Source organism: Perca flavescens, chromosome 1, assembly GCF_004354835.1.
Source record: "Perca flavescens isolate YP-PL-M2 chromosome 1, PFLA_1.0, whole genome shotgun sequence".
NCBI lineage: Eukaryota > Metazoa > Chordata > Actinopteri > Perciformes > Percidae > Perca > Perca flavescens.
Genome location: NC_041331.1, coordinates 40,995,492 through 41,019,378, shown reverse-complemented (window position 1 = coordinate 41,019,378; position 23,887 = coordinate 40,995,492). Strand labels below are relative to the sequence as shown.

The following is a 23,887-nucleotide window of genomic DNA, read 5'->3' as shown; positions in this document are numbered from 1 at the left end:
GGCCGTATTTACATTCGGGCTGACGCAGTTTCCTGTCTTTTTAACTCAATTTCATTTGAATTATAGTGTCAAATTATAACAGAAGTTATCTCAGGACACTTTACAAATAGAGTCGGTCTAGACCACACTCTATGACTTACAGAGACCCAACAACGATTCCCCCCAAGAGCAAGCGTTTGGTTCCATGGTGTTTTCACAGTGCTTTTCATAGTTTTTACACATCTGAGAATCTTATGTGTGAATTTTCATATATGTACATGGACATTTACATGTCTAATTAGTATACAAAAGTGATTTTGAAGAGAGAAATATAGGTGGAAATTTAGGAGCTTTTACAGCCTAATTTGGAGTTGTTGGAGCATGCAGTTTTTTACTTTTTTAACAGAAGTATGGTCACAGATTTGTTGACAGAAATGATGTTCATTTAAGCGACTTGTTAATACGGTTATTACTCCCAAAAAAACGCAGCGACCAGTGACTTTTTACAGCAGGGAGATAGATGTGTCCGTGTATGGCCAAGGGTAACACAGTGCTAATTCACCGGTATTAGCTTCCTTTTGCCAACTCTTGTAAAGACAAAGATAAAGTAAATGGTTAAAATTATATTCCGTTAGAAAGGTAAGAAGTTACACTTTAGTTTGACACCATGAAATTAACTGAAAACATTACAATAACTTTTATATTTGTATTTAAATAGATGTTTTTAATAGAACGTTATCCAAAAAGAGTCCGAGCATGAACACCACGGTCATGTCTGTAACGTTACACTAAATGTAAAGCTGGAAGCAGGAGACAATTAGCTTAGCATAAAGACTGGAAGCCGTCTCTTCTGGCTCTGTATGTTTTACAACTATTGGATGGGTTACTATGAAATTCTGTACACATATTAATGTTTCCCTCTGTATAAAACGTAATAACTTTTGGTTGTTACACAACTTTTCCTCTAGCGCCATCATCAGGTTAAAACAGAGCTACTAATATAAACTACGGACATTCCCGTCAGCCTCAGCTGTACTTTGTGCTTAGTGCTAGTTAGCAAAATAGCAACTAAGATGATGAACGTGGTAAACATTATACCTGCTAAAACATCAGCATGTTAGCATTGTCATTGTGAGCATGTTAGCATGCTGATGTTAGCATTTAGCTCAAAGCACCGCTGTGACAAGTACAGACTCACAGAGCTGTAGCGCGGCTGGAGCTGTTAACAGTCTTTATGTTAAACTAAGCTAAGATAAGCTATTCGTCTCTTGGCTCTAGCTCTATATTTACATAAGAGCGGTATCACATTTTTTCATTAAACGCTCAGCAAGAAAATGAAAAAGCGTATTTTCCAGGCTGTCATTCGATAGCATTTTATTGACTTTGAATCCAGTGTCAGATCCTTTAGGAGGCCTTTTAGCTTTCAACAATTTTAAGTAACACAAGTTGTAACAAGCAACCTTATACTTAAGAACTCATAGGTTGACATTTAAAGAGCTAAAACTCCAGTTTTACCAGAGAAATTATGTTTTCTATATAACTAAATGACTACCTGAACATTTTGTACATTGTTCTTTGTTAAAAAAAACAAAAAGAAGAAGATTAAAGAGTCAATAAGAGACTCGTTAGCATTAAGCTAACTCGAGCTCGACTCCAACCAGATCCCAAATGAACCGAACAGCATCCCAAACCGGAGCAGCTGTTTTGAGGTACAATTCTGTGATTTGAAACACAGAGTCAAAGGTAAAACACAGTTTTAGACCAAAACAGCCTTCAGGAGAGTGTTTTCCCCTCACAAAAGAAGGCTGTAGACGCAACACTGCGTTAACAAAGCTGTTGCAGACAGACGCTGGCGGCCCCGACAGAGAACTTTTCCTCTAAATCATCAGGTTCCTTCTTTGTGGATCGGCTTCAGCCAGATAGATGACGTGAAATCTCGTTGAATCCTTGGCTTTTAGAGCAGATGGAGATGCTGTGGCTTCAGGGTTTTATGTCGAATTACGTGTGTTCACGTAAGTCCACATGCCTTGGCCTGCCCCTTTTAAAGCTATAGTGCGTAGTCTCCCCCATGAGGAATTCTAAGTAATGACAACAAAACTGTTGCCTCACCCCCCCACCCCTCCACACAGTTGCTAGTAGCCAAGGAGGACACAGAGAATAAAAAAAAAACATAATGGACTCTTCAGAAGAGGTAATTATCTTTTCTGCGTGCGAAAGTCATCGGACGAACAATCTTCTGAACATAGTCATAAAGAAATCCAGAGAGAGTTGTGTGGAGCTGAAAGTCTTAATTAGCTTTGTAGCAACTCATTTGGCAACGGCTTGAATGTAGCGGATGTCCATTAATATCAAAAAGTTACGCGCTAAAGCTTTAAAGACAATAAGCAGAGAAAAACCTGACAAAGCCGGCAGATGTTCGTGAGCCTTGTGTGAGATTAGAAAGGGAAAGAAAACCATTTCTGATCTTTTGCATACGAACTTTGGTCTCTGTAATTAGACTGGACTGGACTAAAAGCTTCTCCAAGTCCCATACAGTATATTCTTATCCGATCTCACTGCAGCTCCAGCAGTAGAGACAGGGTTTAAGCTTTGTTATAACGGTCCAATTTCAAACTAAATTAGCATATATAAAGCTGGGAAATGTTTGTGTTTGCTAGCAATGAACGCAGGCTGGTCAGAAGTAGAAGTACAGTATGTGTTGAAACGTGTATATAAGAGTGTTTAAAGGGATAAAAAAAATGTCTATTTGATTATATGTATAGCTCTATTAAAAGGTTTAGAGTAAAAAAAATAAATTCTATGAAGGTTGATTTATAGTTGCCAGAACTGACCTGATGACCACAGCAGTGGTGTCATTCACCACATCATCCTGCAGAGGATGCCTTAAATAAAGAGGCGAAGTCCCTCCACTTCCGGTGGACCACCATGGGACCGTATTTCGTGAAAAATATGTATGGTAGTGAACGGGGAGAGACGTAATTTGTTTGATCCCATTTGAATAGAGCCATGAATTACACGTCGTGTCGATTTAAAAGATAATTTTGCAAGTCAAAGTCTCAGTTTGTCATAAAACTGTTGAAGTATAAGACGTAATAAAAATACGTAATTAGAAAGACTACACACTTTAAGGTCACATAGCTACAGTACGATGCCTGTGGCATCTAACGTTACTCACACGAGCAACAGGTCTTGCTCGTTCTTCCGCTTCCTGGCTGATAAAAAGACGCTGGATAAAACCTGACAGTCTATGGATGAAACACATCAGGTAAGATAACGTTATGTGCTGTGAAACAGAGCTAAGCTAGCTAACGAGCAAGCTTAGCATCAAGCATTGTCTTAGGTTTGTCGTAGCACAACTTATGGAGGGTGTCCATTGTCCGCGTCGTTTCAACGCTTCCCGTTCATTTCAATGGGAGCAGCCCTGCAATGCATTCTGGTAGCGTCCCGGGGACTTTGGAGAAGCGGGGTGTCACCCGCTCCTCATTTGCATTAGGTGAATTCAGCCAACTTTATGCAAATGAGGAGCGGCCGGCTCGGCTCAACACCTCTCAAAAGATGACGAAAATCTTTAAAACTGTGTTGATCTAAAACAAAGACAGATTCAGCAACTGCGTGGCCTATTCCTCCATTAAAATGTTTTCAGGAACAAGTTTCGGTGAACTATTTTCGTAAAATGAGAGATTGTATTCCGAACGAGCCGCCATAATGGTCGGTTTTGAAATCCCGGAGCAGCCAGACCCACCTGAGGCGTTTGTTCATCAGCTGCAGCCATCGCGGTTGTAGGAGGGTGTAGACTGTTTTCTTTGCTGGTCAGTGGTCAGTGAAAATCAACTGGTGGCAAGCCCGCTGGCGTGCAGTGCTGGGAAGCGGGGCGATACCATCCGTGAAAACAACGCGTATATGGACACGTACCTTCACATACTGTCCGTGGAACGGAGTTAAGCTAGCTAGCGAGCAAGCCGAACGTCAAGCAAGGTGACGTAAATGTAGTTCACGAGATACACGTATGTAGTTCACTGAGCGGTTTCACACAAAAGTCGTGCAACGACAAACCTACGACAATGCTTGATGCTCGGCTTGCTCGCTAGCTAGCTTAACTCTGTTCCACAACACGTGTAACGTTATCTTACCTGATTGCTCGTGTGAGTAACGTTACATCCCACGGGCATCGTAGCGTAAACCAGGCGTGACTCATTCGACTTTGAAGTGTGTAGTCTTTCTATCAACAGTTTTATACTTCAACTGTTTTATGACAAACTGAGACTTTCTTCACTTGCAAAAGTATCTTTTAAATTGACAAACATCATATGTGTACTCCGTGGTTCAATTCAAACGTTGACTGTTCACCCGCTCACTATCGTACATATTCTTTCCCGAAATAAGGTCCCATGGTGGTCCAGGTGGACGGTGAGGGACTTCACCTCTCTATAGCTCACAGTTCCCTTCCTCCACTGTACCTGCACCACTGTCGGTTGTAAAAGCTCTATCAAGAAAAAGGAGCTTGTGTTGTATCCCAAAGTAGATTCTTTCAGAGCACACCTCACGTGTGGTTCGATATGTGCTCGACAGTAACCCAGCGTCTGAAATATATATATATATTGTCTTATTTAGAGCAAAGTTCACCCTTATTTGGTTTCATATCACACTCCGCAGCTTCATGTATGTGCAGTTTTCAAGGTGATGAATGAAACATACACAAGCTCTGTGTTCTGTGAACATTAGCCGTACGTACGGAGGCTGGCATGGGACAATGCTGCTATAATCCTGTTCCTGTTTGAACTTGTAACTTATTTTAAAAAGCAAACAGCGAAGTGTCGGAGAGGGGGGTAGAAAAGCACAGTATTTTTAAAGATTTGTATAGAGTTCTATGAAATTTTATAGAGGTTATCTGAACAAAATCTGTTCAACACTGACGTGGATTGCCAAAAAAAAAAAAAAAAAAAAATACTAAATAGATCAAAACGTGGATATTTATTATTAGACTTATGGGTTATGTAAGAAGCAATATTTATTCTGATTGAATCTCCTTGGTTGTGTTTTATTTTCCCATTTTAAAGTTACATATCATGATGCGACCACTTGTCAGTGTTTTTAATGAAGTGTTGCCTAAAGTAGATAAACTCTCTAGTGCAGTTGTAGACTTAAAGGATAACTTTGGTATTTTTCCCCATGTTTTTGTGTCTAAAAGTGACTAATGGGAAGAGTCACGATACAGGCTGCAGTGTAACCACTCGGGGCATTTGTGCACCTTTAATTTATGTCCACAAAAGTTCTGTTTTTGCCGCTGACATGATCAGATTATTATTCTAAGAGTGTGACAACATTATGAAAAGGATCCCTACAGAGATATACCTTTTTGTTGAAGAGTAAGATCATTTTTGTTTAACTTGAAACAGCCCTGAAATCGTCATCGCCAAACCCACCAGACTCCATGTAAATAATCAGGACTTTTAGTGTGTATAGAGCCAGAATATCTCCACATGTATATGGGTGAATTAAGGGTTTATTTCTACCAAACCAGGTGATTGTTGGAACGGTGGAAAGACGAACCAAGACGGCTTTTTATGTTTTCATTTTGTTAGTTTGTCAACTTTGAATGCAGTGTGTTTTAAGATGATACAATTACTATTTATTTACATGGAATCTGGTGGGTTTGGCAATAACGATTTCAGGGCTGTTTTATATTAAACTAAAAGGGTCTATCTCTGTAGGGATCCTTTCCATAATGCTGTCAGACATTTAGAATAATAATCTGAGTCTGTCAGCGACAGAACTTTTTGTGGACGGAAATTAAAGGTGCACAATTGCCCGTTAACGTTACATTGCAGCTTGTTTCTCTGCTGCCGACTGCAGCGGTTTTGCTTACTACTGAAACTATTTCAAAGATTGGTGTTCCCATCAGTCACTCAGACACAAACACACAGGGAAATAGATTCCAGGTTGAAAAATACCGAAGTTATAAGATATTTTGGCCAATCAAGTGACTAAGAAAAAAAAAACCAGGTATCTTCTGACGACCACCATCTGCCTGAGCAGACTTCTCTCATCTTCTGAAACCCCTCAGTCTAGAGTGTGTGTATAAAAAGAGCAAAAATGTGTAAATTTGTTTAAAATATATCTGCAGGCCTTTCTTGGTAGGAAACTATATGAATCTATATATATGTATACATACATAATAAATCCACCAAAAAGATTAGTGGTGGCTGTTGACTCCTCTCTGTGGATCAGCATGGTCACTAAGCCGTTTTTTCTCTGTGGAAATGTAGAGCTGAGTAGATGTAGGAATCTTTTAAAGAGCATCACCAGGCCATGTTTAGGACAGCCATGGCTCACTAACCCACTTCCACTCCCCTTCAAAAACACTGCTCCCGCCTTTATCATTGTCCAACATTTTGGGTAACTTTCTATTTTTTTTTCCCTCTTTCTTTCTTTCTTTCTTAATTTGATTCTTTTTCATTAATAGATTTTATTCTTTGACTAAGTCTTCATAGAGGCTAAGATGTTTTCGGTAATTTGTGCAAAGACTTGTGTTTATGTTTTCTATGTTGCTGTAATTTTGTGCTACTGAATCATCATAGAGTCAACTAATTACTGAAATGAAAAGAGAGAGAATTTTCCTGTAACTGCACTCTTCCTCCCCCACCCACCCCCTCCTCCCCTGCCCCCTCAAATCCTCGAGACTTCTTGTATGGCAACCAAAATTCACTGTAAGAAATAAATATAATATTGCACTAGTGTCGTTTCCCTCTCAGTCCTTACAGTGCCGGCCTGTCGGAGCTGCCAGTGGAGGGAGGGGGGGAGATCAGTCGTCACAGATTCAGGTAATCGGTTTGTGCGGACCAAAAATCAAACACATCAAAGGTCCCATGGCATGAGACATTAATATGAGTTCCCCCAGCCTGCCTATGGTCCCCCCAGTAGCTAGAAATGGTGATAGGTGTAAACCGAGCCCTGGTTATCCTGCTCTGCCTTTGAGAAAATGAAAGCTCAGATGGACCAATCAGGAATCTTACATATTATGATACAGTATTAGGGGACCACTAAGGTCTATATAAAAGAGACTTCAGATACAGTATTAGGGGACCACTAAGGCCTATATAAAAGAGACTTCAGATACAGTATTAGGGGACCACTAAGGCCTATATAAAAGAGACTTCAGATACAGTATTAGGGGACCACTAAGGCCTATATAAAAGAGACTTCAGATACAGTATTAGGGGACCACTAAGGTCTATATAAAAGAGACTTCAGATACAGTATTAGGGGACCACTAAGGTCTATATAAGAGACTTCAGATACAGTATTAGGGGACCACTAAGGTCTATATAAAAGAGACTTCAGATACAGTATTAGGGGACCACTAAGGCGTATATAAAAGAGACTTCAGATACAGTATTAGGGGACCACTAAGGTCTATATAAAAGAGACTTCAGATACAGTATTAGGGGACCACTAAGGCCTATATAAGAGACTTCAGATACAGTATTAGGGGACCACTAAGGTCTATATAAAAGAGACTTCAGATACAGTATTAGGGGACCACTAAGGTCTATATAAAAGAGACTTCAGATACAGTATTAGGGGACCACTAAGGTCTATATAAGAGACTTCAGATACAGTATTAGGGGACCACTAAGGTCTATATAAAAGAGACTTCAGATACAGTATTAGGGGACCACTAAGGTCTATATAAAAGAGACTTCAGATACAGTATTAGGGGACCACTAAGGTCTATAAAAGAGACTTCAGATACAGTATTAGGGGACCACTAAGGTCTATATAAAAGAGACTTCAGATACAGTATTAGGGGACCACTAAGGTCTATATAAAAGAGACTTCAGATACAGTATTAGGGGACCACTAAGGTCTATATAAAAGAGACTTCAGATACAGTATTAGGGGACCACTAAGGTCTATATAAAAGAGACTTCAGATACAGTATTAGTGGACCACTAAGGTCTATATAAAAGAGACTTCAGATACAGTATTAGGGGACCACTAAGGCCTATATAAAAGAGACTTCAGATACAGTATTAGAGGACCACTAAGGTCTATATAAAAGAGACTTCAGATACAGTATTAGGGGACCACTAAGGTCTATATAAAAGAGACTTCAGATACAGTATTAGGGGACCACTAAGGTCTATATAAAAGAGACTTCAGATACAGTATTAGGGGACCACTAAGGTCTATATAAAAGAGACTTCAGATACAGTATGAGGGCACCTCAGAGCTATATATAAGAGACTTCAGATACAGTATTAGGGGACCACTAAGGTCTATATAAAAGAGACTTCAGATACAGTATTAGGGGACCACTAAGGCCTATATAAAAGAGACTTCAGATACAGTATTAGGGGACCACTAAGGCCTATATAAAAGAGACTTCAGATACAGTATTAGGGGACCACTAAGGTCTATATAAAAGAGACTTCAGATACAGTATTAGGGGACCACTAAGGTCTATATAAGAGACTTCAGATACAGTATTAGGGGACCACTAAGGTCTATATAAAAGAGACTTCAGATACAGTATTAGGGGACCACTAAGGTCTATATAAAAGAGACTTCAGATACAGTATTAGGGGACCACTAAGGTCTATAAAAGAGACTTCAGATACAGTATTAGGGGACCACTAAGGTCTATATAAAAGAGACTTCAGATACAGTATTAGGGGACCACTAAGGTCTATATAAAAGAGACTTCAGATACAGTATTAGGGGACCACTAAGGTCTATATAAAAGAGACTTCAGATACAGTATTAGGGGACCACTAAGGTCTATATAAAAGAGACTTCAGATACAGTATTAGTGGACCACTAAGGTCTATATAAAAGAGACTTCAGATACAGTATTAGGGGACCACTAAGGCCTATATAAAAGAGACTTCAGATACAGTATTAGAGGACCACTAAGGTCTATATAAAAGAGACTTCAGATACAGTATTAGGGGACCACTAAGGTCTATATAAAAGAGACTTCAGATACAGTATTAGGGGACCACTAAGGTCTATATAAAAGAGACTTCAGATACAGTATTAGGGGACCACTAAGGTCTATATAAAAGAGACTTCAGATACAGTATTAGGGCACCACTAAGGTCTATATAAGAGACTTCAGATACAGTATTAGGGGACCACTAAGGTCTATATAAAAGAGACTTCAGATACAGTATTAGGGGACCACTAAGGCGTATATAAAAGAGACTTCAGATACAGTATTAGGGGACCACTAAGGTCTATATAAAAGAGACTTCAGATACAGTATTAAGGGACCACTAAGGCCTATATAAAAGAGACTTCAGATACAGTATTAGGGGACCACTAAGGCCTATATAAAAGAGACTTCAGATACAGTATTAGGGGACCACTAAGGTCTATATAAAAGAGACTTCAGATACAGTATTAGGGGACCACTAAGGTCTATATAAAAGAGACTTCAGATACAGTATTAGGGGACCACTAAGGTCTATATAAAAGAGACTTCAGATACAGTATTAGTGGACCACTAAGGTCTATATAAAAGAGACTTCAGATACAGTATTAGGGGACCACTAAGGTCTATAAAAAAGAGACTTCAGATACAGTATTAGGGGACCATTAAGGTCTATATAAAAGAGACTTCAGATACAGTATTAGGGGACCACTAAGGTCTATATAAAAGCATCCAAAGAGCACTATGTCATGGGACCTTTAAGTTGATTGATTACTGACATAATTTAAAAAACGTGCATGCTAGAAATAGGACCGACGCCTATTTTTAACGCGACACGCAAGCTGTTGGAAGCGTTTGCAGGCAAAATAGAATAGGAAAAGATGTTTATTTGTCATTTTGACACTACTACATATTAATAAATGGCATTTTGATATTTGAAAGTCTTGAGGTTTTGATATAAATGCAGATATATAAATGTAATTAAAAAAAATTGATTTTCAAATATTGCACCTGTCAATATAGAACGAAATATTCTGTAGCCTATTTTGCCGTCAATACTGCCGACGTTGTCTTTGCTGTAATCAGATCAGTAAATGTTTATGTTTAACATAAAGTATACTGAGGTCTAATGTGGGACAAGAGACTTTCTTTCATGCCTGAATTGAACTGAAAAACACACCGGACTTTTGCTGATATGGATAATTTGGCACAAGTCGTGGAACTGCATTACATAAGGTAAGACCACTTTATGGTTAATTTGGCTCATATAGTGTAACCTACTTGTGTTTGTTATATAAGGTACCAGCTTGCCTTTCTGTCAACTGGTTTTGGGGATGTTAATATAAAAGCCAACATGTGCTTCTTTTACCGATATATATTTAACGATATCTTTTGCTTTTGGCACTGCACTTACCCGTGCCCATAGCAAGACACCTGTCAAGTTTGAATATAGTTGTAAAAAGTCCTAAAAATACTTTTTTAAAGTCGTAAAAATTCCAACATTTTTTATAAAAAGTAATAAAAAGTCATAGTATAATATGTTGTTAAAAGTAATAAAAACGTCATAGTATAGTATGTTGTAAAAAGTCATTGTTAAGTATGTAAAAAAAAAAAAAAAAAAGTGAAAGGTGATGTGTACAGTAGTGGCCCAATGGTTAGTGCTGTTGCTTCACATTAAGAAGGTAGAGGGTTTGAACCAAACTCGTCCCGGACCCCTTCAGTCTCACCCCCATCCTCTGGGTACCCCCTCCACTAAAAATATGATCACAAGTCACTTAATGGAAGTCACTCTGGATAATAGCGTCAGTGTGTTAATAATAATCTGTGACATTTAAATGTTGAAAAAAGTTTCTAAAAAGTCACAGCATAGTGTCAAAGCATAGTAAGTCATAAAAATACTTTATTTTTTAAAAAAAAGTCATAATTTAGTGTGTCAAAAAAGTAAAAAAAAAAAAGTCATAGTATGTTGAAACAAGTAAAAGTCACATGCAGTAGGTGGTCCAATGGTTATCACCATTTCTTCACTGTAAGAAGGTTCAAACCCCAGTTCGTCCCGGACCTTCCTCTGTGCACTTTAACATACTATACTACGACGTTTTTATACTTTTGACATACTATACTTTTTTTGACATACTATGACTTTTTGACATACTGTACTTTGACTGTTTTAAATACTTTTTTTCAACGTACTATAACTGACTTTTTTATACTTTTTGACATACTATACTGACTGTTTTAAAACCGTTTTCTACATGCTATACTAAATAATAATAAAAAAGTAATTTTTATGAGTTTCTATGAACATTAGGAATTCTTAAAGTTTTGATAACTTGAAATTTAATGGAGCCATGAAATAAAATAACGCAACACAAACAAGTTTATAATTCATAGTTTATTTATTGAAACAAAAAACAAAAAAAGAACAAGCAGGTAGTGATGTGACTTAAGCAAACAGAGGTACAGATAAAAATAATGCATTTGAAAAAGGTCACTTTTTTCTTTAATTATAAAACCCCAAAGATGAATTGAGTGAAAGCCCACACACACACACACACACACTCACACACACACACACACACACACAGTCATGATTAGAGATGGTCCGATATGAACGCTTAGAACTTTCTTTATCCAGTTTGACAGCGAGTCAGAACGGAAAAAGAACATAAATAAACTACTTTAAAGTAGATTTTCTTCAGGGCTAAACTACGTTGTATCAAATCGGTGCCTAAACTCCAGTACATCCCGATACCAGCATTTTAAGCGGTATCGGAGGCTTTTCCGATCCCGGTATCAGTATCGGACCATCTCTAGTCGTGACGAGGGATGTCGTCATCACGCCTCATACGGAATAGAACAGGACAACCCGAGCGCTCGAGGCAGCAAGACACAAATACACAAGTCCAAAGAAAACCTCACAGACACAGGAAACCAAAATATGTTTTCAAATCTATTATTTCTCAATAAATCATGATCTCTCTGTACATGATTCCAAGCATGATATCAACAATAACCAGAAGAAAGTATGAAGATGATTCAAATAATACTATGAGCTGTAGTGTGTTTTTTTTGTTTAGCTTGTGATTTGCCACAGTGGCAAAAAGAAGTCTTTGACATCATGGCCACGTTATTCTCTCAACAACTGGGACATCTGCAATTATTGATCATTTCTAATCAAACACGACGATCGCTGCAAGTGCTCAGACAAAAGAGAACCGATTGGTACTACATGAAGCTCCAACTGAAGCTACATCTAAACTGCTACGTTTGGGTATTTAAGGGCCGTTTTTAGCCAAAACGCATATCACATGACCATTTATGTATACTGGGCATGCACGTGCCAGTGTAAACAGGAAGCAGCATGTATACTCCGCCCGATTGGTGGTAGTTGTTTAAGACTGACAGTGTTGAAAATGGTCTCCGCTCAGTATCGGTAGATTAATTCATACGTTTAACAAGACTTGTTGAAGTTTTTCATGAGATTTATTCGATTTTTCTCTTTAATTATTATTAAGAGAAGTGATTTTGGAAGAAAATATGATTTGTGCGTCTCCGTTTGTGCCCGTCCAGACTACAAAGCAACCCCGGAGTTTTCAAACCTAAACGTCAGCGGCAGTGTTTCTAAACGTTTCCGTTTTAGGGGCTCGGAAACGCGTTATTATGGAACCCACGCAACTTCTAGGCAAGACCCGCCTTTCAGTAGCATTCACACGCTACTATTGGCCAGGCGTCCATGCTTACGCAAGGTAACGGAACCCGGTTTGTTCAGGTCCTATCCCCTGACCAGTCGGCTATCCTAACCTTAACTTATCGAGGTCAATGCCTAACCCCAACCAATCAGGCGGCTTCGTAGGGCGGGACTTGCCTAGAAGTTAGGTTGGATCCATCATAACGGCGAGGTAGCCCTGGTAGTGTGGACGTGAGGCGTAAATGTAGTGAAACATATTGGTTTTTAAACCAAAAAAATAGTAGTGTAAATGTAGCCTTGTATTTTTTGGAGCCTGCAACGTGGGAAAGGCGTCAATGGCAAATTTGGCAGACTTGAACTTCCCTCTGGTGTGCGATGATGCCATCAGACAGATGGGTTAGCTCAGAGAAGCTACATGCTAGCCCTGATCTGGCCGATCACTGTACTGTATGTCCTCCCTGGCTGGCTCCGTCTAGGATGTAGTCTTGTTGTAGGGGCTCGGAAAACACAGCGGTAGCGTGGACACGAGGCGCGAACGTCGCAAAAAGAAGACATTTTTAAACCAACATGTAGCACGGTAGATGTAGCCTTAGTTCCCCCGTCGTGGATCGACGGGTGCAGCATCAACCAGGAGGGGGAATTTAAACTCCTGTGCAAACAGTTACCAAGAAGCAAAAGGTCTTTTTGGTCCACAGTCGATCGTACGGGACAGTACGTAGCCAGCAATATACATAATAATCCAAAGTGGAGGCTTCTTTTCCACTTTAAAAAACTGCTCCTGCTTACATTAAGCCTGTACACAAGACTTATTCAAGCTCATTGCTATCATTACTTTGGTGGTCTTTGGTGAGACTCAAATTCCTCTCACACATATGAAGAAGCAACAATACCTGAAACTGATCTCTAATACGGTATCTGGAGAGATAAAAAAAAAAAAAAGCTTTGATATGTAACTTCTAGGTGTGAATCATTCGTCGTCTGAGACCCTGAACATCTGTCTAGAGGTGCAGAACAAAGCCCAGATGAGCTCTATATATTCTCCTTGAGTTGAGTCTAGGGCTGCACAATAAATCAGTTTTTTTATTTAAAAATCGACATTGCAACTTTAACTTGCAATAACAACAAACGCATCAACAACAAACGCAATATTTTTTTGTGTTAGCTGAATCAGTGGAAAACTGCACTTTAAAATTTAACTATTTTTTAAAGGTTTGTGTTCAGTTTAATGTTCAATCTGTTCAATAAAACAAAGTTGGAAATTATTTCCTTTTGGGTCTTTTCTTTTAATATTTAACAAGCAATGTGTTGTATTTTAGCAGAATACTGAAAGCAGCAGAACTGAGTTCACTTTAACATCTGTAAATGTATGACGAGTGATATCGTTACCGCGATGTTCAACAAGGTTATCGTACGTTCCCTGGTATTGTGCAGCCCTGACTGAGTCGTTCTAAGAAAACTCTCCCCGTCTTCTGCTGCCCGGAGAGAAACAAAGGGATCTGAGAGTGGAAGATGTAGCGGAGGGATGGGAAAAACAGAGCAAAAGAAAGCCGGTTAGGAGACCTGCAGATGTCTCGCACAGGAACAGAAGGCGATGAGAGAGAAGAACAAAGTGTGAAAAGGGAGGATTCCAAATTGTCTCCTTCCTCGGCTGGTGTCGGCGGGGCGTCATCATTGCCGAACCTCCACGTAGTTGGCGGGGAAAAGGCCGTAGGCGCCTCTGCACACGCCCCGCCACCAGCCCTCGTCGATCATCTCGATGTTGGTGATGATGTCGTCGGGGTCGAAGGAGATCTCGTCGTCGCCGGCTGGGAAACGGGAAGAGATGGATTGGTGACGGAGGACTCATAGATATTACATTTAGCCGACGCTTCTATCCAAAGCCTCTTTCAACCTTGAAGGTACAAACTCAGACAGCAAGAAGAGCGATTAGCACATTAGCTTCAAACAAGCCAAACTACAAAGAGCCACATGACGGGGCAACTGTACGGTTTTTTTCTCTCCTATTTGCAGCAGAGCTGAAAGGATTAGTCAGATAAACGTGACATTTAAACATGTCAGATCTCTGCTCTGTATTGATCTTGAGATATTGAATATGACATAAAACGTAGTCTCGCATTGCCAGACTTTTCTCCACAAATTCCGGGCCAGGAGAAAAACTGTGGTTGTGGTTTATTGGCATTTCTTTAAACCAATCACAACCGCCTTTGGTGCCGGACGGATCCGCGGCGCCTCTGCAAAATAGCCTCTGGAAGGAACTTGTTTTGGTGGAACGTGTACCTTTAAAAGTAGTTTTAGTCGTGCAACAGAAAACTTAGATTGGACAGATAGTCTAGCTAGCTGTCTGGATTTACCCTGCAGAGATCTGAGGAGCAGCTAACCATAGTCCTCACAAATCAGCCGGAGGTTAGAACGCCAACACAAAGACAGAGGAAGGGGACGGACATCCGGCGTTTCTGGCTGCACCTGAACTATCCCGGAAATGATTTGTTGTGGATGTAGACTACATCAAACTTGATGTGTCCTTTCATTCTGTGTCCCGACTGAAACTCCGTTCACAGCTTTGGGTCTCACCTGCTTGGTAGTCGTACAGGGCCACGGCCGTCAACCCGAGGTCCTCGCCGTACTCGTACTGCTGGCCGTCTGCAAGAGGAAGACGCTTGGTCAGTTAGAATGGTTAGTCCAAGGAAAGAAACAGACAGACTCGGGCTACAAAGACACGTACTGTATACCGTGTTTTTTCTTTTTGGGTCTTTACTACTTGATTTGGGGTGGGGGGGTGAGAGAGTGCCGGGGATTAGCTTCAGTGCGAGTAGAAACAAAGTGTCTCCCCTGTTCTTTCTGACCGTGGTCAGACTGTAGCAGGAAAAGTTAACCCTCTCCTGATTTCATGTTGTTCACGGAGAAGGAGAACCAGGAAATAAGTAGAGGGAAATGTGACGCTACCAGGCCACGGCCAAGCGGACCAATCACAGCTGTTGCGGTCTACAACATGTAGTTAGAATTCTGGGGAGGTGCACGTCAGGCTACAGCGTGGGGTCTGAATCTACGCGTACCGATGCCGTAGATTCAACGCAGACCCATAAGTCAAGCTTAATAGTCCTGCAATAAATCCTCCTTCATTCAGGTTTTAATATTTAGTTTGTGTTGAAACCGTTTGAGGTGTTGATTCAACCGTATGATCATTTCAGAGGCTAAACTTTGTGGTGATGTTGAACTGTGTTGTGTTATACTGACTTTCATTTATATATATATATATATATATATATATATATATATATATATATATATATATATATATTAGAGCCGGGACTTCAACGCGTTAATTAAGATTAATTAATTACAGACTTTAACGCGTTAATTAATTAATTACACAAAAAATAACACGTTAAACAGTTTTTACGCATTTTAATCACACTTATTTTTGCACCGCGGGACGTTTCTCACTGGATGAGTTCGGCGGACCGATTATACTGGAGCACCAACTAGCGTTCATGACTTCAGACCTTTTATATATGTCAATGCTTCAGACAACAACAAACCACAGTGAACATGAACGAAGAAGCTGACGAGACAGCTTTGGTTGGCCCCGTGGATGGGACATTTTGTTATAAAAAACGAACGGATGGAGGCGTCGATTAGAGCATGGTTGTGTGTAAGCTATGCAACAAGGAATTCGCATATCACCGCAACACATCGAGCCTCAAGTATCACCTCGACGCAAAACATTTAGCAGCTAGCATGGACGTTAGCCCGACTCCGAGTACAAGGACCCACACCCAACCTACACTCCACCAGATGACTGGTTTAAGGACCAGGGTAACTAAGTCCACGTCTGAAAAAATAACCAACGGCCGACAGATTGCGTCGTCTGACACAACATACGAGCCGCCATGCAGAAAGACAGTGATAAAAAGAGTCCAGCAGCTTTATGAAAATGAAAAGGAAGTTCAGGGTTTCCAATGTTCTGAATGTACTTGAAAGTATTGTGTTTTACTTAAAAAAAGAAATAGTTTACAGAAGGTCTACCTACCTATAAGCTACCTGAATTTCTGAAATGTACTGTATTTCTAAATATGCTATTGCTACACTTAATGGCAAAAATTGCACTGGTCTGCTGGACATGGTGGAACAAAAATAAACTATTTTGTTGCTTAAGCTTATGTATTCAGTCATTATTCAATGGTAAACTAAAAATCCATGTGAAAAAAATTACTTCTCACTGTTCTCAGGTCAAATATTTATGCAATTAAAATGCAATTAATTTCGATTAATTAATTACAAAGCCTCTAATTAATTAGATTCAATTTTTTTTTTATCGAGTCCCGCCCTAATATATATATATATATATATATATATATATATATATATATATATATATATATATATATATATATATATATATATATATATATATATATATATATACACACACACACACACACACAATCCTGAAAATGCTATATAATAATTGACTTTTAAGAGCCAGACCATGCGGGTACCCTGTAGTACCATGAAACAGTGAAGAATAGACCAGTGGAGATGAAAGGAGGGTCACCTGCGGCGGCGGCGGTGTCCTCGGGGGTCTGGTAGAGGTCCTCGGGCTCTGCGTCGGGGATCTGTGGCTCCGCCTCGTACAGCGGCTCTCCGTTCTCCTCGGCAGCGGCGTGGGACACGGCGGTGGACTTCTGACAAGGCAAACACGTCTTCTGTTTAACGACAACTCCTTCTGCAAAGAGTACTTCTACTTCCAGTAAAATTAAATATTTGCTCATGCCAATCAGCTTGAGTGTATTACTTATTTATTAGAACTGCAAAGATGAATCGATTAGTTGTCAACTATTAAATTAAATCGCCAGCTATTTTGATAATTAATTAATCGGTTTGAGTACATTTTTATATATATATATATAAAAAAAAAAAAATAAAACTGCTCTGATGTCAGCGTGTTAAATGTGAATATGTTCTAGTGTCTTCTCTCCTCTGTGACAGCACACTGAATATCTTTGAGTTGGGAAGAAAACAAGACATTTGAGGACGTCATCTTGGGCTTTTTGGGAAACACATTTTTTTGACATTTTAGAGAGCAAACAACTAATCTATTAATTGAGAAAATAATTGACAGATTAACAGACTATGAAAATAATCGGTAGTTGGAGCACTATTACTTACTTTCTTCTACTAATACCAGTAAGAGGTTATCTTCAACCCAAAAGAAAGTAGGCATCTTCCTTGACATTAAAGTAGCAAGGAACTAATGAAGACTATATTCTACATTATTAAGATTGTAAATGTGTGCTGGGACATGATCCAGCCATGATTCCATGCAACAGCATTAATACAGAAAAAGGAACGGCTTCTAATTGATGATTGTATTGGAGGTTGTAGGTTTGCGCTAAATGCAACAATCATCCAATAATGTCTGCCGTTTACTTGCAATTTCAAATCCTTAAACTAGAATAACAATCACTGATTGATCTGACATGAGAGTCAGTATGTTTACATACAAGCTGCTTGTCTAAAAGGGGCTGTACTCTCTACCGATCGGAAGTGCCTGTGACCCGCAGCATCTTTTCTAAGTCTGTCTCTTAGCCGATTGGGTCATTTTTTAGGCTTTTACAAGCTGAATGAATTGTTTCCGAGAAACGTCTGAGCACATCTCTGGTAAACACAAGATTGAAACTCTTTCTACAGATCTGTTGATTAAATCAACTAATTGATTAGTCGACAAAATCATATGAGTGATACTCGACTAATAATTTCTTTAGTTGAGGACAGCACCATTTTTTTTACCCATTAATTCTTTGCAAAATTAAAAAAAAAGACTTTAAATTATTTTAGTCTCTGTGTTGTGGGCTTAAAGATACAAAGTGGCACATATGGTATATATTTTGTATTATCACTTTTTATTTTTCCTCTAGCTATTTAGTTATCTTGCTTTGGTTATTGTTGTTGTTATTATTATTATCATCATCGGGTGGATTGCATAGATATGTACACAAATAAAAATTAAAATTAAAAATGCAATGATATGAGAATTTTACTGTACTGTACGGTAACGGATTGTAAATTAAGCAAATTAGTTGCAATAAAAGTATCAACAACAACAATACAAAGTGTAACTTTTCAGGTAGAGACCCGCTGTAGAAGGCCCGGTGACTAACCTGGTATGCCGGGGCGGCGGCTGGCTGGACCGGGGGAGTCGGGCTGGGAGTGGGACTGGGACTGGCAGCCGGGACCGGAGAGGGGGCCTTGGCCGTCTCCTCCATCTTACGGCGCGCCTCCTCCTGCTCCTGCTTCTCCTTGGCCTGTCGGCGCACTCGCTCCTCCTCGGCCCTCTTCCTGTCCTCCTCCTCCTTCTGCTTGGCGATGTTCTCGAAGCGCGCCTTGATGCTTCCTGTGCTGCTGCCAGCTGACGAGTGGAGTAAACATGAAGGAGAATGAAGAGACGATGTGATCAGGGTATCCAGCCAACGATTTCCCGAATCAAATCGATTCCGATTCACAAGGTCCCGATCTGATTACATTTCTGAGTTTATATCAATTAGGTTAGTGAAATTTTTGTTACAAAAAACAAACTCTGCTTCGATACAAAAGAGATTCTCAGTGAACTTCTGCTGTAAATTATACAAGCAAGAAGCAACCCTCAAATATTTTTTATAATGCGCCAGGTTAATGTTTACATTAAGAATTGACCCCCTGATTAGTTAAGTACTTTTAACTAATCAGGACTAACATGACAGTGACTGACAAACAGCAGCAGTTGTCGACACAATATAGTGGAACTGTCAACTACAGCCGGAGAGTAGAGGGACCATGAAACAACTAAACAACTATACCAGAACTATACCAGGGTAAACAATGGAAAACACAGCTGATGTTGATGAAGGCTTACCAGCCTCCACAGGTTTGGTTTTCTGGTAAGCTGGGGCCGGCTTCACCACTTCCTCAAAAGTCCCGGCGCTCTGCCAACCAGAGAGAAAGATGGGAGACAGAAGTAACTTATTACACAAAAAGTCAAACAAACTAGGGCTGTGCACTTCATAAAATTGTAATGTCGATTTCGGCTCCTAACAATCACAAAAACAATATATATATATATATATATATATATATATATATATATATATATATATATATATATATATATATATATATATATATATATATATATATATATATATACGAAAAAAATGTTTTCACTGTTGATTTGTTTCACTGTTTTTTATGTTCAACAAAGACAACATCTTTATACAACTCAACGAGTAATCGTGTTAAACAATCGTGATTTCAATATTGACTAAAAATAATTGTTCTTCTTTCTCATGAAGCTCTTTATTTCAGGAAGACTTCATCATGGGGGGGGGGGTGATATGTCTGTTTCTCTACCCCTTTAAATATTTTAATGATAGAGTCTAATCCCCAAAGACTTTGTACATTTCATATTATGCTTATCTACAATAAATATTTGCATATCTGCAACAAAGTCTCTCCTGATTGAAATAATCGAGCAGCCCTAACACAAATACTCCTTACCTTATCCATCCGGTCATTCTGGACACCAAATTTCCCTCCAAATCCTTTAGAATAATCTGGAAACAAACAGGAGATAAAAGGAGTCAGTTTCTGTTTTACATTAGTGGCCCAACCACAGTCAGCATCATCAGAGACGCTTTTTCAGAGCAGACCGTAAACAATTACGGGACTGTTTAGTTTGAGTCATAATACTTCTTCATTAAACTTTACTGCAGCACACTATTAATGTAGATTAGAAGCTTCTCTGGTCTGCAAATGTTCAGATCAAGCGGACTGTGGCTGGTTTCACAAGAACTGATAAACACAAGAAGTGCTGGAACCAAAGGACGGGTTGCTGAGCTCATGCAAACCTGTAGGGGGGAGAAACAAAAAACACTGAATGCAGACAACAGAGGAAACGGATAGGAGGATCTTTTTATAAGCCAGACAGTTGGGGTCAAGCAGCCATCTTGGCTCAATCTCTGCATTGAAGATCAGCCATGTAGGTCTCTGTGTGGTCACAGCAGGTGTTGATAAAATGCACTATGGCCGTACGACATCATGCACAAACGAATGCAGAAGCAGAAACAAACAGCGTTGTGGCAGTGCTAGAAACAGCAGGGGTGGTGATCAGGGAGGTGGAGGGGGTGATTAGGGAGGTGGAGGGGGTGATTAGGGAGGTGGAGGGCCATATGATAATAGATCTTTTTTTTTTTTTTATTGTCATCGCAATATCAAATGGCACAATAAACGCATTCCGAAAGGCCTGTAACAATTATTACATAATTGTCCAATTCTCAATCTTTTTACATTATCACGGTCTTTTTAGCTAAGGTCTTAAGGCGCATGACTGGTAATTGTTGATTTTGTTTATTGGTTGGACTATATATTTTTATTGTTATTTAAATTGTTAGTTTTTGCCACTTGAGCCTATACACGTTCTAATGAACAAAAATGTAAAGGGGGGCTACAGTAAGAAATAAATAATATATAAAGAGGCATTGTTTTCTTCATAGGCTTTGTGTTTGTATTACTACATTTGTATTACTACATTATCTGGGTCCCATGGCAGATATAACTACAAGATGTATCCTGGGATTCATTCAAAACTTTAATTTGTTTAAAAAAATAAATGCATGTTTTTAAAATTGACTAAAAAGAGACAATTGTATTGTTCATCGCAATTATTTCCGAGACAATGGTACAGTAACATTTGGAATTGTTCCAGCTCTAACTGAGACATATTGCAAAAGACACTCAAGAGATTTTTTTGCATTAGTTGAAAGAAAATATCAGTAGAAAACTGCACTTTAAAATCTAACAGTCATTTTTTTTTAGTGGGGCCTTTTATATTCAATCCAATTTTGTCACGATCAGTCTAACGACGATTGCCATGATTGAGCTATGTTACTGGTTACTGGTTTGACTGATCCTGACTGTTTTCCAAAGATGGCGCCCGCCTGTATACGTGAACGGTACAGTCTTTATAAACTATTCTTTTTAATAAACTGTCTGTACACTTACAAAGTTGTCAATGCTTCGGTTTAGATGTAGGGACCCTCATTATGCTACCGTGAAAGTGTGGTGCTATTTTGAGCCTTGTTAGTGGTGTAGAAATAGAGATTTCTTTTTACTTTACCATCTGCCCCAACGACTAGCATTCTAAGCTAATAAGCGGTTTGTGCTAAAACTGGTCACATTCAATTAGCATGAAAACATATCCCAGAGAACGGTCGACTCGGTACCCATGTGTTATTAACCCCTAGGTTCATTTTGCGCCGGATTTATCCTTTAATTATGACCTGGATGACAACCTGTTGTGGGATATTTATTTTAAACTGCATACTGATTAACATCACCTGGCCCAAAATGAAGGGTGTCTTTAGTAGGTAATGATCTGCACAAACTATTTTATTCAGTGCGGGTGTTAAAGGATAAATAAAACAAAAATAGCAACAAAAAGTTATCTGTGAGGAAAGGAAGGCGTTATCTGTGAGGAAAGGAAGGCGTTTCTGTCACTTAAAAGAAAACAGCTGTTACTGGGGATGAGAGGACGGTGCCAAAGAAGGAGTAACAAGCTAGGAAGAGGGGTTTTTTTTGTTGTTTTTTGAGGTGGGGTTGAGGGTTGTGGGTGTGGAGTGTTCGGGGAGTATCTGTGCCTTTCTGAGACTCGTGCTTAGCCAGGCTCTCCTTGTGCTCATAGCCCAGGGCACACTGGTCCTGCTTCTCCTTCTCTACCCCATACTGCCCTCCAAACCCACGCTTATAGTCTGCAACATAACACACACACACATATATGGACAGACAAACACCAACACACATTACAAACACTCACATATATAGACGTATAAATAGACAAACATATAGAGGCAATGAACCACCGGGCAGGTATTAGGACTGGGTACCAAATTCAATACTTTTTAGACAACGACCGAATTGCCTCTAAAGTATAGAGTATCAAAAAATGCCTTGACATTCAATACCCAATTTTAATACCTATGGAGTAAATCTCTTTAGAGTCAGTGAGCCAATAAGCACGCAGCATGCTTCTACCAAGATCTAATGATGTTTGTGATTGGCTGTTAAGTGTTACACGTCAGAGGAACAACTCAAGTTACACAGAGAGCTCAAGTAGTAGGAGCTGAAAAATAAATAAAAAGAGTTGTGCCCTAATGTGTAAAGTTGCGAGTTCTTTTTGTTTAATATTTAAGATTGATATCGAAAAGAGCATAGTTTAGGAACCGGTATGAAAGTCACGGAATTGATATCTAAATTTTTTGAACGATACCCAACTCTGGCAGGTTAGCGGGCATCAGTTCACACGTAGAAATGCTCAGTGACATAAAGAGGAAACTCAAAGGAAAGCCAATAAGATCTTCATTCTATTTCACATAATGTTGATGACAAATCCCTGTGATTAAAATCACTGCAAAGGTCTAAAAATGATCACGGTGTGAAAGTCTGCTGCCGTCAGGTCTGTGCAGAAAAATTCCCTCCTCCATCTTTCTCTTCTCTTCTCTTCTGTACCTGCTTTCTATTTCTGGCTCGATTCTTTACGTGGCCGCTCTCAGGAGAGAAAAATGGTTGTGGCATTTAGCGCGCTGGGTGCTTTTCTGCGGATATGTGGTCTTTCAAAACAAGGTCGGCTGACACAATGTCTACCATGCTGAAAAACTGAAGTTGTACTATTTTTAGAGCAGTTACCTTCCTAAGTGGGGCGAGTCTTTATACAATAAAGACTAAAAACTAGAATCTAAACTTAATACTTTAAAAACAAACATCTAGCTATTTCTTTCTGCTTGTATTGTAGGATATGTACATGAAACTGTTTGCTGCTTGACATCACCTGGGAATGATAAGTATTCACATTCAAGTAGAAGGCTGGTACTAAAAAAATTAATAAAGGGGCGACCTCTAGCTCAGCCAGTAAGAGCGTGTGCCCCATGTAGGGCAGTCCTTTGCAGCAGCTCGGGTTTGAGTCCGACCTGCGGCCCTTTGCTACGTGTCATTCCCTATCTCCCCCCTTTCCTGTCTATCCACTGTCACTATCAAATAAAAGGGAAAAGTCCCAAAACATAATCTTAAAAAAAAAAAAAAAAAACAAAAAAAGGCTAAAAATGGCAAGTTGTGCATATTTTTATAGAGTGCACACACCTTCCTTAGTGGGGCCAGATGCTTGTCATCAATTACTGTGTTTCCATTCAAATGTCAAGCAAATTTTAAGCGAAGAAATGTGAATTAGACACGTTTCAATCAACTGGTTTGGAGCGAAT

The 23,887-nt window shown here is 39.4% G+C and overlaps 1 protein-coding gene across 3 annotated transcripts in view; it reads right to left on the bottom strand.

The window, feature by feature from the left end:
* Positions 1-13,874: 13,874 nt before the first annotated feature.
* The window catches only part of cttn (cortactin), a 28,235-nt gene continuing 18,222 nt past the window's right edge, over positions 13,875-23,887 (bottom strand). For 2 of the 3 annotated variants that reach the window (XM_028575050.1, XM_028575064.1), the window contains 7 exons: positions 22,274-22,384; positions 20,136-20,191; positions 19,495-19,564; positions 18,764-19,011; positions 17,158-17,287; positions 15,174-15,242; positions 13,875-14,407 (listed from right to left, as the gene is read on the bottom strand). In XM_028575050.1, coding sequence (XP_028430851.1) covers positions 14,271-14,407; positions 15,174-15,242; positions 17,158-17,287; positions 18,764-19,011; positions 19,495-19,564; positions 20,136-20,191; positions 22,274-22,384 — 821 coding nt within the window. In that variant the 3' untranslated portion in view covers positions 13,875-14,270. The remainder of the gene's footprint in view (positions 14,408-15,173; positions 15,243-17,157; positions 17,288-18,763; positions 19,012-19,494; positions 19,565-20,135; positions 20,192-22,273; positions 22,385-23,887) is intronic. The other variant, XM_028575057.1, reaches the window with a different exon arrangement.